Genomic DNA, 15712 nt, shown 5'->3' with positions numbered 1-15712 from the left:
ATGGCCACACCACAATCCCTTCTCTATTCTCCTCTCAGGATTTTGAGCACACACATGCACCTGGTGTGTTTTTCGAGCCTCCAGATCTAGGATTTGAACCATGCGGTCGACTATGTAGGATCCAGCCACCTCGACCATCACACCACGGGCTGGGTTCCCCAACCCCTAAGTTTTTAATTAGGTGTGTTTATTGGTTTCTTGTCACATAACTGCTTCCAGATAGGGACAAGAGGTTGGGGCTCCCGTCTCCCCGGTTCACCACTGGCACCATGTCTGCAGACAGTAGGTATATAACAGCATTTTTTTTTTAAAGGTTTTTACCTTAGTGCACATGTGCGTGCAGGAGACAGAGACAGAGACAGAAACAGAGAGAGGGAAAGTGAGAAATCACCCCCTGGAGGTGATGGCCATGCCGCAATCCCTTCTCCTGAGACCACATGTCCCGTGTGAGTTTCAAGCCATGAGATTGGCCATGTAGAAGTCCAGCGACATAACAGCTTCGCCATCTGCTGGCCCCAGGTGCCAAGGCCCTCGGCAGGAAGTCAGGAGCAGGCAGCGGCGGCCTTGCAGCTAGAGCTCTGTGGACTGGATGACCTCTGGGCCCCTCCATGCAGGGCCAGGGGCCCGCCTGGGGAAATTGAGTCTGTGCAGTTCCTCGGAGATCTCCAGGAAGGTCTTGCCTTTGGTCTCGGGGAGGAACAAGCCAGTGTAGACGGCCCCGCAGACACAGACGCCAAGGAAAGGCACATAGAGGAAGTGGGACAAGCCCTCCTGTGGGTGCAGAGACGACCCTGGTGTGGCCCCGTGGGGAGGGACTTGTCTTCTTGCTTCATGCAAGACTCCTCCCCTTCAGTCTCAGTGTCCCAGGAAGGAGGCCTCCCACTGGGGTTCTCAGGCTGATGGGGGCTCCCTGGTGTGGGGGTGGGGGTGGGGCTTACCATGATGAAGGGGAAACCCAGCCCCACCAGGAAGAGCATGGCCCACATGAGTGCCCCACAGACCACGTAGGCCGCAGGCCGGGCCGTCTGGTCGAAGAGCTCTGTGGCCAGGATCCCGGTCACTCCGGCTGCGAGGAGGGGCAGGAGGCTGGCCACCGAGGCTCCCTGCCTTCCCTCTTCCCAACCTGGGCCCCAATATGAGGTGGGGGACAGCCCAGTCTTTGCAAGGACCCTGGGTGCTCTCCCTCCAGCTGCACCCTCCCAGAGCCTCAGCACAGGTGGGCTCAGGGGCCTGCAGGTGACAAGTGGGCTCGGGGGGCCTGCAGGTGACAGGTGGGCTCACGGGCCTGCAGGTGACAGTGCATTCACCCCCACCCCCACCCATGGTTCACCCGACACCGCTGTTCCTTCAGGGCATGACGGGAGCCTGGAGCCCCGTGCCCACTCACCCGGGCCAATGCCAAAGCTGAGGATGAAGGCGAAGATGCAGGACATGGCCAGGTAGGGCACCCACGGGACAGAGGTCTGAAGGAGGTGAGGCAGGTGAGGAGGTGAGGAGACCCATGGGGCCAGCCACTCCCCCTCCCCCAGCTACCTGCAGGCACGTGAAGATGGCCCCCCAGAAGGTCATCAGGCAGTCCCCGCCCACGAGCAGCCCCCGCCGGCCCACCCTCTCGATGGCCGCGCACTGCAGAGGGAAAACGCCCCTCAGAACAGGCCCACACCCTGGGCCCCTGCCCCTCCTCTGGGGACAGACAGGGGGGCCCTCGGGAGGAGCAAGGGGGCAAGGGGCAGTTCACTGTTTGAGGAGCTAAGACATTAGTGGTTCCCTAGAGGACGTCGGCCAATCCGGCACTCGGCTGCCATTCAGTTTCCTCATCTCAAAATAGGGGTGGGGGGAACCAGCAGTTAGAGTAATGGCTATGTCGCTGGACTCCCATGTAGTCGACCGCGGTTCGTGTCCCAGACCCGGTGGCTTAAAAATACTCACGCTGGGCATGTGTGCATGCGTGCCCAAGATCCCGAGAGGAGAATGGAGAAGGGATTGCGGCGTGACCATCCCCCCTGGGGGGTGATTTCTCGCTTTCTGTCTCTATGTCTCTCTCTGTCTGGCGAGCGCACCCTACAGTGAAAATCTCTCCAAAAAAAGAAAAGAAAAAAATAATAATAACAAATAAAATTAAATACTTTTTTTTTTTTAAAGATGTTTTTGCTATAGGGTGTATGCACTCGCCGGACAGAAAGAAAGCAAGAAATCACCCCCTCAGAGGGGATGGTCACATTGGAATATTTTCTCCTCCATGCTCTTGCGATTTTGGGCAGGCACACACACGTATCAGTGTGAGGCTTAAGCCGCTGGGTCTGAGCTCCCAGCTCCCAGTCCCGATGATGGCGTACTGGATTTTCTCCTCCGGCACTCCCGCCTCCCGGAACACAGAGGCGGCGTAGGCGTACACCTGCGGGGTGAGCAGACAGGCGGCCCTCGGGCACCTGCTCCCTTCCACCTCCCGTGGCTCCCAGGTACCCACAGCACAAGGTCTCCGGGCCCAGGGTGGGGGGCGGGCAGCAGCCTCACCGAGTCATTTCCGCAGAGCTCCATGGCACTGCCCAGCACCACGAGGCTCATCACCTGCCTCCGCAGGGCGCGATCCTGGAACAGCTCCCACGGGCGCCGGGCACAGCGGCCGCGGCAGGCCGCGCGCTCCTCCTCCATCTCCCGCATCTCCGCAGCCACGTCCTGGGTGCCTCGCAGCCTCCGCAGCGCTGAGAGGGAGCAGGAGGCGCTCAGCTCCCCAGCCCCGGAATTCCTACAGCCCTCCACCCCCAACACTTCCTGACGAGATGTCTTGGCACTTCCCTGGGGTGCTGGAGTATTGATGCGAACCTAGATGAAATTCTTTTTTTTTTTTTTTTTTGAGAGGTTTTTGGTATAGGGCGTGTAAGCTCACCAGACAGAGACAGAGAGACAGCGAGAAATCACCCCCACGTACGAGACAGAGAGACAGCGAGAAATCACCCCCACGTACACACAGGTGCCCTGCATGAATTTAAGCCACCGGATCCGGAACTTGAACTGCGGGACTTGAACCGCGGTCGACTACATGGGAGTCCAGCGACAGAGCCATTACGCCAACTGCTGGTCCCTGGGGTCCGACTTTCTATAGGCAGGGAGGAGATTGAGAAAATTGCTCAAAAGCTGCACATTTTCCCATGCTTCTTCAGAAGGTATAAAGGTGATGCGGGCCAACAGGTGGCGCGGTGGTTAAGGCACTGGACTCTCACATGGCCAACCGTGGTTCAAGTCCTGGGCCTGGAGGCTTGCTTTTTCACTCTCCCTCTCTCTCTCTCTCTGTCTCTCTGGTAAAATTTAAATAGTAATAACAAAATAAAAATAATTTTTTTTAAAAAAAGGGTGATGAGAAGGAGAGACATCTCAGGGCCAGCCTACAGTCTGGTGGTTATACAGAATTTACAAACGGGCGGGGGGAGCCCCACCCAGGGGGCGGAGCCAAGACTTGCCGAAGGAACATTCCCCACCCCCAAGGCAGGTAGACCAGGCAGTGTTTCCCAGGCACTGAGATTTGCGGTGGGTCAGCGGCTGCTCTATGCCTCCCTCCACTCTCTTTAATTTTTTTTTTAAGGTTTTTGCTCTAGGGCACATGCACTCACTAGAGAGGGAAGAGAGACAGAGAGGTGGAAAGCGAGAAATCAGCCCCAGGTGGATGGCCAGGCAGCAATCCCTTCTCCTCCAGTCTCCTCTCGGGATTCTGGGCACTCCCATGCCTGATGTAATTTTCAAGCCACCACGTCTGGGACTTGAACTGCGGTCGGCCAAGCGGGAGTCCAACACCTTACCCACCACACCACCCGCTGGCCCCATCCTCTTTATTCTTTAAATGAGAGTACTAATCCTCTCTCACTTCAACCATTGTATGGTGAATATGAAGGGGTAAGAAGATTTTGTCTTTTTGGGTCTTAGGTCTTTGGATCAAGAAAGGGTACAGAGCTTCTGGCCCGAGAGCCAGCGACAAGCCAGAATCTATGTGGATCTGAGTTGGGCCTAGCCCTGCCCCTTTAATCGGTCCCAGACCTGTCAGCTTGCTAACTCATTTTCCCTCCCTCCCTCCCTCTCTCCCTCTCTCTCTCTCTGTCTCTTTCTCTGGTCAAATTAAAATAAATAAAAATAAAAAAATCTTTTTTTTTTTTGGAGAGGTTTTCACTATAGGGCGCATGCGCTCGCCAGACAGACAGAGAGAGACAGAGAGACAGAAAGTGAGAAATCACCCCCCAGGGGGAATGGCTACACCGCAATCCCTTCTCCTCCATTCTCCTCTCGGGATCTTGGGTACGCACGCACATGCGCCCGGCGTGAGTTTTAAGCCACCGGGTCCGGGTCGCGAACCGCGGTCGACTACGTGGGAGTCCAGAGACATAGCCATTACACCAACTGCTGGTTCCCAATAAATAAATCTTTAAAAAAAATAATTGCCACAGGGTGGACAAGCTCGACAGAGACGGAGGAGAGGGAGAAAGCACCCCCTCACTGGGGCACGGTCACACTGCAATCTCTTCTCTTCCATTTCTCCATCCACTGGGATCTGGGGTGTGGACACGCACACGCTCAGTGAGTTTTCGAGCTCTCCGGGCTGGGATTTAAGTCACAGCTGGTGGCCTGGTGGCTGGAATGCTGGACTCCCACACGGCTGACCGCAGTTCGAGTCCTGGATCTGATGGCTTCTTATCTCACTGTCTCTCTCTCTCCCTGTTGCTCTCTGGTGAGCACATGTGCCCTGCAGCAAATTTAAAAATAATGATAAATACAATTAAATAAATGATAAAAAAAAAAAAAGAAAATAGAGGTTTATTTGCAAAACTCATGGTTCTGGTGGCTGGAAAGTTCAGGCCTCACACCCAGGAGAAGGCAGAGCAGAGCGTGGTACAGCCCCCACCCACCTCGCCGCCTCTCCTGACAACCACACCGGGACGCCATCATGGGGCCCAACCCTGATGGCCTGTCACCACCTCTCCTCAAAGCCCAAAGTCCCAACCTGGGACATTGAAGGGACTGAGTTTTCACTGAACACTTTGACAATATCAGCAAGGCTCTGCGGGCCTCCAATCGCCCACTAAGACCGAATTTCCCCAAGAACTGCGGCCTCGGTTTCCCTGGGCCTCGACTCTGGATTTCAGCAGCCCCGGTCCGTTAGGCCAAGGGAATGGTAATGGGCATGGGAGGTCCAAAGTTGTGGGAAATACTCAGGCAGCTGCATTTCCTTTCTCTTTCTTTCTCTTTTCTTTTTTAAAAATGCTATCAGGCGGGACCAACAGGTGTCATGGTGGTTAAGGTGCTGGACACTCCCACATGGCTGACCATGGTTCAAGTCCTGGACCTGGTGGCTTGCTTTCTCACTTTCCCTCTCACTCTCTTTCTCTGTGTCTCTCTCTAGTCAGATTTAAATAAATGAATAAATAAAATTAATTTTTTTTTCTTTTTTTTTTTTTTTTTTGGAGAGGTTTTCGCTATAGGGCGCGTGTGCTCGCCAGACAGACAGAGAGAGACAGAGAGACAGAAAGTGAGAAATCACCCCCCAGGGGGGATGGTCACGCCGCAATCCCTTCTCCTCCATTCTCCTCTCGGGATCTTGGGCACGCACGCACACGCGCTCGGCGTGAGATTTAAGCCACCGGGTCTGGGACGCGAACCGCGGTCGACTACGTGGGAGTCCAGCGACATAGCCATTACGCTAACTGCTGGTTCCCAAATTAATTTTTTTCAAAAAAAAAAGTGCTATAGGACACATGCGCCCTCCCAGAGAAAGCCAGGCAGAGAGAGAGGAAAAGTGAAAAACCATCTCCCTGGAGGGGAAGCACCCCACCATCCCCTCTCAGGAGTTTGGGCGCGAGCGCGTGCACACACACACGTACGCATGCCAGATCTGGGATTTGAATGTCAGCCATATTGGATCCAGCCACCTTCACCACCATACCACTGGCTGGCCTTCGACCTGGTTTCTTACATCTCTGCCATCACCATAATATTTCTGTGGACCAGCAGATGGCGTAACGGTTACCTTGCTAGATTCTCACGTAGTAGACTGCGTGTGGTTCAAGTCCCAGACCTGGTGGCTTAAAACTCATGCCAGGCACGTGTGCGCGTGTGCGTGCATGCCCAAGATCCCGAGAGGAGAATGGAAGAGAAGGGATTGTGGCGTGGCCATCTCTCCTGGAGGGGGGGGATTTCTTGTTTTCTGTCTCTCTACCTATCTCTGTCTCTCTGCAAGTGCATGCGCCCTATAGCAAAAAAAAAAATCTCTCTCTAAAATTAAAAAAAATAAAATAAATTCCTCTCCCAGCCACAGTGGTGCGGGCAGTAGAGTGACACCGTGAGATCCTGGAGCCACACGGGAGGCCCAGGTCCAGATCCCAGGTTGAGCTGAACATCCAGGCGTGCCAGTGTGATCCTGGCAGGCTAGGGGGGTCAGCGAGGGTCGCAATGCGGAGTGACTCAGCAGGGCTCTCTCTCTCTCCTCGCTCACGAGAGAAATACGGTTTGGATAATGGCTTATCCCCACAGGTTCATGTTTTGAATTCCGGTCCCCAGTGTAGTGAACATTGAGAGAATGGCAAAACCTCTAAGAGGTGAGGCTGAGTGTGCAGGGAGTGGATCATGGAGACATGGCCCGCCTGAATGAATTCTGACTCATTCTAATGCGGACCAAGCGAGTTCTAGCTCTCATGACAGACGTCAGTTCTCACATCAGACGGCTGCCCCCAGGCCACACTCGCTGCACACACCGGCCATCGTCTGTGTCCATCAGCTCTGCTGTGGTATAGCTGGCCTGATGCTGGCCCTGTCTTTGGACCAGAATCGTGAGTCAAATAAACCTCTATTTCTTTCTTTTCAAAGAGTCTCCAGAGGGTATGTGCAGAGAGAAACAAGGGGACAGAGAGAAAGGGGAAGGGAGAAAGCACCCCCTGATGGTCCTGCTTCAATCCCTTCTCCATTTCTCCATCCCGTCCAGATCTGGGGGCTGGCATGCCCGTGTGTTCAATGTGTTTGTCTAACCACCAGGGCCGGGACTTGAACTGCTGGTGGCCATGTGGAATCGGACTCTCCTAACCACTAGGCAACAAGGCCAGCTCCTGAACCTCTATTCTTTATAAATCACAGGTATTGGGGGCAGCAGATGAGATAGCGGCTGACCACAGTTCAAGTCCCGGACCCGGTGGCTTGAAACATATCAGGCACGTGTGTGTGCATGCCCAAAATCCCAAGAGGAGAATGGAGGAGAAGGGATTGCAGCGTGGCCAGCCTCTTGGGGGGCGCTTTCTCGCTTTCTCTTTCTCTCTCTCTCTGGTGAGCACATGTGCCCTATAGCAAAAATCTCAAACAAACAAAAAAGTCACAGATATTTCCGTAAGCAACGCAGCAGCAGGCTAAGGCATAAACTGAAAGAAAATAAAAAGAACATTCTAGCTAGCACTTCAGTTCCAAGGCTGAGAGGAAATTTGGCAGCCGAGCTGAGCTGCTCCAGCCCAGCCCGGCATAGACTGGTCACTCCCAGCCAACCCCGTCCCCCCATACCGTGAGCCCTGCTAAGATCAGCCAAGCTGCACAGCCACCGGCAAGTAAATGAGTAAAGGCTGCGGTCAATGATTTTTTGCTACAGGGCGCATGTGCTCGCCAGAGGAGGAGTGAGAGAAAGTAAGAAATCACCCCCTGGAGGATGAGGGGCAGCCACGCTGCAATCCCCCTTCTCCGTTCTCCTCTCAGGATCCTGGACACGCACACACACGCGCCCAGCAGGTTTTTCAACCAGCCATGTCCAGGACGCGCAAGTCCCGTTGGCCATATGGGATCCGGCTGTCTTACCATTACACCACCTGGCTCGTCCCAGTAAATAACTTTTTTTGGGGGGGAGAGAGGTTTTTGCTATAGGGCACATGTGCTCGCCAGACAGACAGACAGACAGAGACAGAGAAACAGAAAGCCAGAAATCACCAGAAAGGCAGTGAGAGGCAGAAAGTGAGAAATCTCCCCCTAGGGGGGAATGGCCACACCACAGTCCCTTCTCCTCTATTCTCCTCTCAGGATTTTGGACACCGTAGCAGTCACGCCTCACATGAGTTCCAAGTGACCAGGTTTGAGACAAACTGAGTTCGGCCACATGGGACTTAAAAAAATTTTTTTTGAGCGAGAGATTTTTGCTATAGGGTGCATGAGCTCACCAGAAAGACAAAGAGAGATAGAAAGTGAGAAATCACCCCCAGGGGAATGGCCATGCTGCAATCCCTTCTCCTCCATTTTCCTCTCGGAGTTTTGGGCACACACTCATGTGAACCCGGCATGAGTTTCAAACCTCTGGGACCAGGACTCGAACTGCTGTCAACTAAACGGGAGTCCGGTGACATAACCATTATGCCATCCGCTCGTCCCAGTAACTTTTGTTTTAAGCTGGTGACTTTGTGATTGTCCCTGGGGCATCCTTACTGTCACCAGTTAGCTGATGACAGTCTCACCCGCTGGCACTGGGCAGGCAAGACCTGCCACAGGTGTGCACCTCACACGTGTGTGTGGCTCTTTCTCTGTACCACCCAGGAGGTCCTGGGTGGCAGGGACTGGGCCTGACCCTCCCACTGCCCTGGCATCAGGTCAGCCCCCTGATAAAGGGTTCTGAAGGGGCGGGACCAGCACATGGCATAGTGGTTAGGTTGCTGGACTGTGGTTCAAGTCCTGGACCCAACACTGGGCCCAAGTGCAAGCGTGCGTGCCCAAAATCCCGAGAGGAGAATGGAGGAGAAGGGATTGTGGCGTGGCTATCCCCCTGGGGGGTGATTTCTCGCTTTCTGTCTGTCTCTGTCTCTCTGGTGAGCACATGTGCCCCATAGCAATGCTCTGTGCCCCCCCCCCCAGAATAAAAAGAGCTCTGAGGGATGTACGGACCACAAAGGGGACAGCTTTCCCTGACAAGTGAAACCCAAGAGAAGGGGACCCACATGCCCCAGTGAGATGTACCCTGGGTCAAGGGTAATCTGGGGACCAGGGCAGGGACTCACCTGCCAGGCAGGCCTCGGCATCTCCACGGTCAATGAGGAGGTAGCGCGGACTCTCGGGGAGCAGGGGCAGGGTGGAGAGCTGGAGCACCCCGGGGACCAGGCAGCTGGCTAGCAGCAGGGGCCAGGCCTGCGGGCCACCCAGGAACTCTCTGGGGAGGCAGAGGAGAGGCCAGACCAGACACCTCCTTGCCAGAGCCCTGCCCACCGGTCTGCCTGTGTCCTCCTATGCAGTTGGGGTCTGGACTTCAGAATCCCTCCCACCCTCTGCCCACCTCATCCCTGCAACACCTCTTCCCAGGGGTCTGGTTCTGCCCTCTCTCTCTTTTTTTTTCTGGGATGAACAGTACACACCCCCCTTTAAAAGTCCAACTCTGGGGGCTGACAGGTGGTGTGGTGGTTAAGGACGCTGAACTCCCACATGGCCGACCACGGTTCAAGTCCCAGACCTGGTGGCTTGTTTTCTCACTTTCTCTCTTCTCTCTCTCTCTCTGTTCCTCTCTGGTCAAATTTTAAAAATAAGTAAATAAAAAATTAAAGAAAATAATAATGAAAAAAACGTCCTGGGCCGGCAAGTGGTATGGTGGCTAAGGGTGCTAGACTCCCACATGACCGACTGTGGTTCAAGTCCCAGAACTGGCGGCTTGCTTTCTCACTTTCTCTCTGTTCCTTCTCTGATCAAATTAAAATAAATAAATTAAAATAAAGTCAAAATAATGATTTTTTTTTTTAAAAGCCTAACTCTTCACCATCTCCTCTGTTGAGACCTGTTCTTTGCTCCCTGTCCTGAGCACGGGGGGAAATGGCTCAGACCAAGGTATGGCTGACCAGTACCTGTTTCCCGTCTTGGCCCAATGGATGCAGAGTTTCAACGCTTTCATGCAAGGGGCAGGGCTCAGTCTACTTGGAGGGTAGTGGGAAAGTTTAGGCCCAGAAAGGTTTTCACCAGCACCCCCAGAAAGCACTGCAGGGCAGATGGGGGTGCTTACCTGATTCCGACCACCTGCCCCAGCATGATCCCCAGAGCTGTGAAGATGGCGGAGGTCATGGCCACAGCGCCGCGGAGTTCCTGGGGGGCGCTCTCCCCCAGGTACATGGGCTGGACGTTCATGCTCACACCTGGACACATGCACAGCAGAGATGCGTCAGCCCCCAGGAAGGACCCCCACCACGTCTCCCCTGCCTCACTCCACACCACCCAGCCTCTCACCTGCCAGGTCCTGGCACCAAGAGCTGCACCCTCAGCCTACACGCTCTGAGGGTTTCCCTTCCCCTGCCTTAGGGTCAGGACCCCAACTCCACCCCTTGGGACTTCAAAGAAAGAAGTCTTTTGGGGTCAGCAGGTAGCGTGGTGGTTAAGGGTGCTAGACTCCCACATGGCCGAACATGGTTCAAGTCCTGGACCTGGTAGCTTGCTTTCTCACTTTCCCCTCTTTCTCTCTCTGTCCAACTCTGGTTAAACTTAAAAATAAATAAATAGGGACCAGCAGATGGTGCAATGGCTATGTCACTGGACTCCCATGTAGTCAACCCTGGTTTGAGTCCCGGGCCAGCTTGCGTGCATGCCCAAGATCCCGAGAGGAGAATGGAGGAGAAGGGGTTGCGGTGTGGCCATCCCCCCTGGGGGGTGATTTCTCGCTTTCTGTCTCCCTGTCTCTTTCTGGCGAGCGCACGCGCCCTATAGCAAAAACCTCTCAATAAATAAAATAAATAAAAAGAATGCATGACTAAGGGGGATCAATGAATGAGCGGCTGCGGAAAGAGAGGCAGGAGCAGGCCTCCCGGTACCTGCGCTGACGCCCACGAGCAGCCGTCCCAGCAAGATCATTTCAAAGGAGCCTGCTTCGCGGCTGAAGCCAAACAGGACCGCTGAGGCCACCACGAAGACGTTATTCACCAGGAGGGACTTCTTCCTTCGGGTAAATGGAGCACAGGCAGGAGAGGTTCTGACTCAGTGCCGAGGGGCTGTCCCTGGGCACCCCCTTTGCAACTCCAGACGGCAGGGGTTGTGATTGGCCATGTGCGTGCGCATGCGCGCCTATGGGTTGTCTCTAGGCGCCTACTCTAATCTGAACCGAAATGCCCACCAGCCCCTGGACCTGGGCTCACTCGTGGTGCGTCCTGTCACCCCCCCTCTCAGTGTACCCCATCATCACTTTCCATTCTGCCCGCATCTCAGCTTGAAATGATGGGACTAATTTTATGACTTCCCTTTTCTTTCTTGCTTGCTTTCTGGAGAGAGAAAGAGAAGGAAAGTGAGAAATCACCCCCCTCCCCCCAGGGAGGATGGCCATGCACAGAGAAAGAAAGAGAGACAGAAAACAAGAAATCACTCTCCAGGGAGGATGGCCACGCCACCATCCCTTCTCCTCCTTTCTCCTCTTGGGACTCTGGGCATGCACACACACACACACACACACACCCTGAATATTTAACAAGCCACCAGGTCCAGGACTCAAACCACGCCCTTGGCCATGCGGGATCCAGCTGTTGTAAACCACACCACCTACTGGCCCAGCTTTTCTCGTTTCAATGAAGCATTCTTCTCCCAAACTCCTTTATAAAATAAACGGAGCAGCAGACAGCCTAATGATTATGCCACTGGACTCCCACATGGCAGACCACAGTTCAAGTCCTAGACCTGGAGGCTTCAAACGCATGCCGGGTTCATGTGCCTGCGTGCCCAAAATCCCAAGAGGAGAATGGAGGGGAAGGGATTGCAGTGTGACCATCCCCCCTGGGGGGTGATTTCTCACTTTCTGTCTCTCTGTCTCTCCAGCAAGCACACGCACCCTATAGCAAAAATCTCTCCAGGAAAAGAAAGTAAATAAATAAAACAATATTTTTTTTTAAAAGAAAAGGCATTCTTGGGGGACACACTTACCTTCCCAGCGTGATGGCCAGAGGTCCTGCAAGCAGTGCTCCAAAGAGGCCCCCCAGAGGGTACAGGGACACGATGAGGGACCACACAAGCAGAACCAGGTGGTCGGGCAGTGGCCGACCGGTCCGTGCCAGCCACGTCTCATTGATGAATTCCTGAACGTGCTGTGGACAGAGATGCCGGTCAGCCTCCAGGGCTGGCACTAGGCAAGACAGGCTGTCTGGACACCCAGGCTCTGGGCCCCCGGCAGAACAGCCATCTGGTCTCCTGAGCAGCGCTGCTCCCCACGGGCTGGAGCAGGTGGTCCGAGCATTTCCTTGGGCAGGGCACAGTGCAGCATCTCCAGCAGCCTAGCACTAGGCACCCTCCGATTTCCCTCTCCAGGAAAATACCACCTGTCTACACTCGCACGCCACTCTGACAGCAAATGCGTGGGGTGAATTTTCACCGAGCAGCTCTCCAGTTCTCCAGACACCAGACGGGGGTACCACGATTTTAGTTAGTCCTGACACGAGTTAGCATCTAATCACACAGGTCAAGGATTCAGCCCCGGGCCAGCAGGTGGCATGGTGGTTAAGGGGCTCGATCCCACATAGCCAACTCTGCGGTTTGGGTCCCAGACTGGCAGCTTGAAAACCATGCCAGGTGCATGTGCGTGTGTGCCCAGAATTGCAAGAGAAGAAGGGGGGAGAAGGGATTGCAGTGTGGTCACCCCTCCTTGGGGGAGGTGATTTCTCACTTTCCCTATCTCTTTCTCTCTGTCTCTCTCCAGTGAGCACAGGTACACTATGGCAAAAAGCTAAAAAAAAATTGTTTTTAAGAAATGCCAGCTGTCCTACGGGGGAAAGCTAAAAGAAAGAAAGAAAAAGAAAGAGGAAGAAAAAAGAAGGAGGTTGGAGGCCAGCAAGTATTTAGAGTTATTTATTTAATTTTATTTAATATTATCATTTAAAAAAAAAATTTTTTTTGGAGAGGTTTTTGCTATAGGGCTCATGTGCTCACCAGAAAAACAGAGAAAGAGAAACAGAAAGCGAGAAATCACCCCCCAGCGGGGATGGCCACGCCGCAATCCCTTCTCCTCCATTCTCCTCTCGGGATCTTGGGCACGCACGCACACGCGCCCGGCATGAGTTTAAGCCACTGGGTCTGGGACTCAAACCGCAGTTGACTACATGGGAGGCCAACAACATAGCCATTACGCCAATTGCTGGTCTCATTTTTCAATTTTTGACCAGCAAGAGACTGAGAGGCAGAGAGAGAGAGCAAGCCGCCAGGTCCAGGACTCGAACAACGGTCAGCCATGTGGGAGTCCAGCACCTTTAACCACCACATCACCTGCCGGGCCCGTGTTTATTACTACTTTTTAAGTTAGCTATAGGTCGTGTGTGCTCGCCAGAGAGAGACAGAGAGAGAGAAGGAAAATGAGAAAGCAAAGCACCAGTCCGGGACTCAAACCAGGGCTGGCCAGATGGGAGTCCAGCACCTTAACCGCTATGTCACTGCTGGCCCGACATTACTGCATTTTCCCTGGCCGTGTGTTCTCCATGCCCCCATTCAATCCTTTCTGAATGATCCTTTGGGGTGTCTAAGCTTCCATGACTTACCTTGAGTGTTTCCTTGGGACACTGACCGTGACTAGCCCGCAGAAGTACTCCATTAAATACACATCCCTGGGACCACAGGTGGCATGGTGGTTAAGGCGCTGGACACTCCCCCATGGCCAACGGTGGTCAAGTCCTGGACCTGGTGGCTTGCTTTTCACTTTCCTAATCTCTCTCTGTCTCTCTCTGGTCAAATTAAAATAAACAAAGGAGGGACCAGCAGATGGCGTAATGGCTACATTGCTGGACTCCCATGTAGTTGACTGCGGTTCAAGTCCCGGACCCGGTGGCTTAAACTCATGCCAGGCACGTGTGCGTGCGTGCCCAAGATCCCGAGAGGAGAATGGAGGAGAAGGGATTGCAGCGTGGCCATCCCCCCTGGGGGGTGATTTCTCACTTTCTGTCTCTCTGTCTCTCTCTGTCTTTCTGGCGCACGCACATGCACTATAGCAAAAACTTCTCCAAAAAAAATTTTTTTTAATGATAATGATAATATTAAATAAAATTAAATAAAAAATTCTAAATAAGAGCCTGACTCCTGGAGCAAGCAGGTGGCATGGTGGTTAAGGTGCTGACTCTCATGTGGCCGACCACAGTTCAAGTCCTGGACTTGGCAGCTTGCTTTCTCACTTTCCCTCCCTCTCTTTATTTCTCTCTGGTGAATTTAAAAAAATAATAATAATGATAAGTACAATTAAATAAGTAATAGTAGATAGTATTTAATTCTGAAGAAATATATTGATAAAGAATATATTATAAAGTTCACTTCTGAAACTCTTTAATATTCAAACATACAAAAACTTATTTCAAAGGCTTTAGTTTAATTACGTTTTTAAAAGGAAGGATTTATCCATAGACAAAATTTTAAGTTACACATATTTGTTCTGATATGTGCATGGTATCATATACATATATTTTTTGTTCCCATATATGTATGTGACAATATATGTATGTGATAATATAAATTAAAATTTAACCAGTGTTCTTTAGCTTGTTTGTATTTTGTACTTTAAAAAGTACCTTGTCTATTTTTGTGTTTTCTATATTTTGTTTTTAATAAACTCCTCTGCAAATAACATTTTGAAGGTGTGAACAGTTCCTTTTAACCAGTAAGTAATATGTGCAATGTATTTAATCAATGCAGGTTTTTAACACTCAGTTTTAGCTTTCTACAGTTTATAAGGCTTTGATTAAACAGATGCAATTTATGGAGAAGATCAATTTAGAGATAAATTTGAACATGTACTAGAAGTAGGTCTTTTTAAAAATTGTTTGTTTTTTTTATCATTTATTTATTTTAATTTGACCAGAGAGAGAGAGAGAAAGTGAGAAAGCACACTGCCAGGTCCGGGATTCGAACCATGGGCAACCATGTGGGAATCCAACACCACACCCTTAACCACCACGCCACTCGTCGGTCCCAGCCACAGAATGTTTCTGGGCACAGGAGTGGCTTGATAAATGTGAGAGGATCAAGAAGGGGAGAGACTGAAGTTAGGGAGGCCAACGAGGCTGGACCAGAACAGGGGCCATTGCAGAGATATGGGAGAGATGGCTGAGTCCTAGGTAGTCAGGAAAGACTTGGGGCCCGAGAGAGGGAGGAGTCGGGCTGACTCCTTTTACCTGGTGGAAGTCTCTGGCTGAGGTCAAGGACTCAGGAGGATGTGCTGGTTCGGGGGAGGATGCAGAGCTCAGTCTGAACATGGCAGGAGTCCAAGGGACATCCCAACAGAGAGGGACACGTGGGAGAAAATGCCACCAAGCAGATTCTGGGCCGAAGCCCCATGGTGGGCAGCTATCAGCCCTTGCCCATCTGCTCAGTGGGCACAGAGGGTACGTACCAGGGTCGGGGCATTGATGATGGAGAGGTTGTAGCCAAACTGAAAAGTGCCACCGATGCCAGCTGCACAGACGGTCAGGAACAGGATCCTGCCCTGAGTCTGAGGAGAGAGGGGAGGACAGAGTGATCACTCACCATCTCCCCAGCCCTTCTGAGCCAGACCGCCCAATCGCAGGATCGCAGTTTATTGCAACCAGACAATACTGTCTCCACTCTGCAGACGAGGAAGCCGGAGCGTGGAAGGGAGGAGTTACCGAGGTCGCATGGCTAGCAGGGAGGAGAGCCCAAGCTGAAGGGTTGGGCCTTATTCCACCCTGCTAGTCCACTCACCCCACCCCTCACCCCTGCCAACATTTTTAAAAATTATTTTATTTGGGACCAGCAGATGGCATAATGG

At 52.7% G+C, this 15712-nt stretch overlaps 1 protein-coding gene across 1 annotated transcript in view; it reads right to left on the bottom strand.

Moving 5' to 3' along the window:
• Nucleotides 1-443: 443 nt before the first annotated feature.
• SLC2A11 (solute carrier family 2 member 11) overlaps nucleotides 444-15712 on the bottom strand; it is an 18071-nt gene continuing 2802 nt past the window's right edge. The window contains exons 3-13 of the mRNA XM_006140206.3: nucleotides 15317-15415; nucleotides 11878-12038; nucleotides 10782-10906; nucleotides 9983-10112; nucleotides 8997-9145; nucleotides 2515-2702; nucleotides 2270-2395; nucleotides 1534-1626; nucleotides 1388-1463; nucleotides 939-1066; nucleotides 444-771 (exon numbers count right to left, since the gene is read on the bottom strand). Of these exons, the coding sequence (XP_006140268.1) occupies nucleotides 571-771; nucleotides 939-1066; nucleotides 1388-1463; nucleotides 1534-1626; nucleotides 2270-2395; nucleotides 2515-2702; nucleotides 8997-9145; nucleotides 9983-10112; nucleotides 10782-10906; nucleotides 11878-12038; nucleotides 15317-15415 (1476 nt within the window). The 3' untranslated portion in view covers nucleotides 444-570. The remainder of the gene's footprint in view (nucleotides 772-938; nucleotides 1067-1387; nucleotides 1464-1533; nucleotides 1627-2269; nucleotides 2396-2514; nucleotides 2703-8996; nucleotides 9146-9982; nucleotides 10113-10781; nucleotides 10907-11877; nucleotides 12039-15316; nucleotides 15416-15712) is intronic.

The sequence above is a fragment of the Tupaia chinensis genome, unplaced genomic scaffold (genome assembly GCF_000334495.1).
Source record: "Tupaia chinensis unplaced genomic scaffold, TupChi_1.0 Scaffold000024_1, whole genome shotgun sequence".
NCBI lineage: Eukaryota > Metazoa > Chordata > Mammalia > Scandentia > Tupaiidae > Tupaia > Tupaia belangeri.
Note: the sequence above shows the minus strand (reverse complement) of the source record. Positions and strands in the feature narration are given on the sequence as shown.